The sequence below is a fragment of the Empidonax traillii genome, unplaced genomic scaffold, assembly GCF_003031625.1.
Source record: "Empidonax traillii isolate 1590-97213 ecotype Southwest subspecies unplaced genomic scaffold, ASM303162v1 scaffold2734:size18737, whole genome shotgun sequence".
NCBI lineage: Eukaryota > Metazoa > Chordata > Aves > Passeriformes > Tyrannidae > Empidonax > Empidonax traillii.
The window spans coordinates 1-688 of record NW_020957927.1 but is presented as its reverse complement, the minus strand read 5'-3'; the positions used below and the strand labels follow the sequence as shown (position 1 = coordinate 688).

Here is a 688-nt window from a genome sequence, read left to right as displayed (position 1 = left end):
TCCCCTCTTTTTGGTCTCCTTTGTGTTCTGAGAACTGCCTGTCAGGGAGAGGGAAGGGGGCAGAAGGTGTGCTGGGGGAGAGGCTGGGTTTTGGCTGAGGTGTCTCCTGAGCCCTGGTCCAGGTGGGGAAGTCCTTGAGCTTCATCTCCCTTGGGGCCTCAGGACTTGAGGGGCTGAGGGCAAAGTGATGCTGGTGGGCTTCTCTAAGCAGCCTCGTGCTCTCTTCTCCTTCTTGTGCCTTTTCTTCATCATGGTGGGCCAGGAGACTCCCCTCACTCTCCCTGCTCTGCCTCCCCTGCCCTCTGTGCCAGGTGCAGCTCCAGCCCCAGACATGTCCTGCTACAGCCCGTGCCTGCCCTGCCAGCCCTGCGGGCCCACCCCGCTGGCCAACAGCTGCAATGAGTGCTGTGTCAGGCAGTGCCAGGACTCCAATGTCTTCATCCAGCCCTCCCCCGTGGTGGTGACCCTGCCCGGGCCCATCCTCAGCTGCTTCCCACAGAACACCGCCGTGGGATCCTCCACCTCCGCTGCCGTTGGCAGCATCCTCAGCTCTCAGGGAGTGCCCATCAACTCCGGGGGCTTTGGCCTCTCTGGGCTGGGCAGTGGCCTCTGTGGCAGGAGCCGCTTCCCCTGCTAAAGCTGCTGCCCATGGCCCTGGGGAAGACCCTCAAGGACTCCCAGGATGGTT

General features: G+C 62.9%; 1 protein-coding gene across 1 annotated transcript; it reads left to right on the top strand.

Annotated features, from left to right (window-relative positions):
- The first annotated feature begins 331 nt into the window (after positions 1-331).
- LOC114072182 (feather keratin 3-like) lies at positions 332-637 on the top strand. Its single transcript, XM_027910104.1, has one exon. The coding sequence runs from the start codon at positions 332-334 to the stop codon at positions 635-637; it is 306 nt and encodes a 101-aa protein (XP_027765905.1).
- Positions 638-688: the final 51 nt, after the last annotated feature.

What these genes read in the sequence shown, in the direction of transcription:
- LOC114072182 (XM_027910104.1), top strand. Translation starts at nt 332, where the DNA reads ATGTCCTGCTACAGCCCGTGCCTGCCCTGCCAGCCCTGCGGGCCCACC.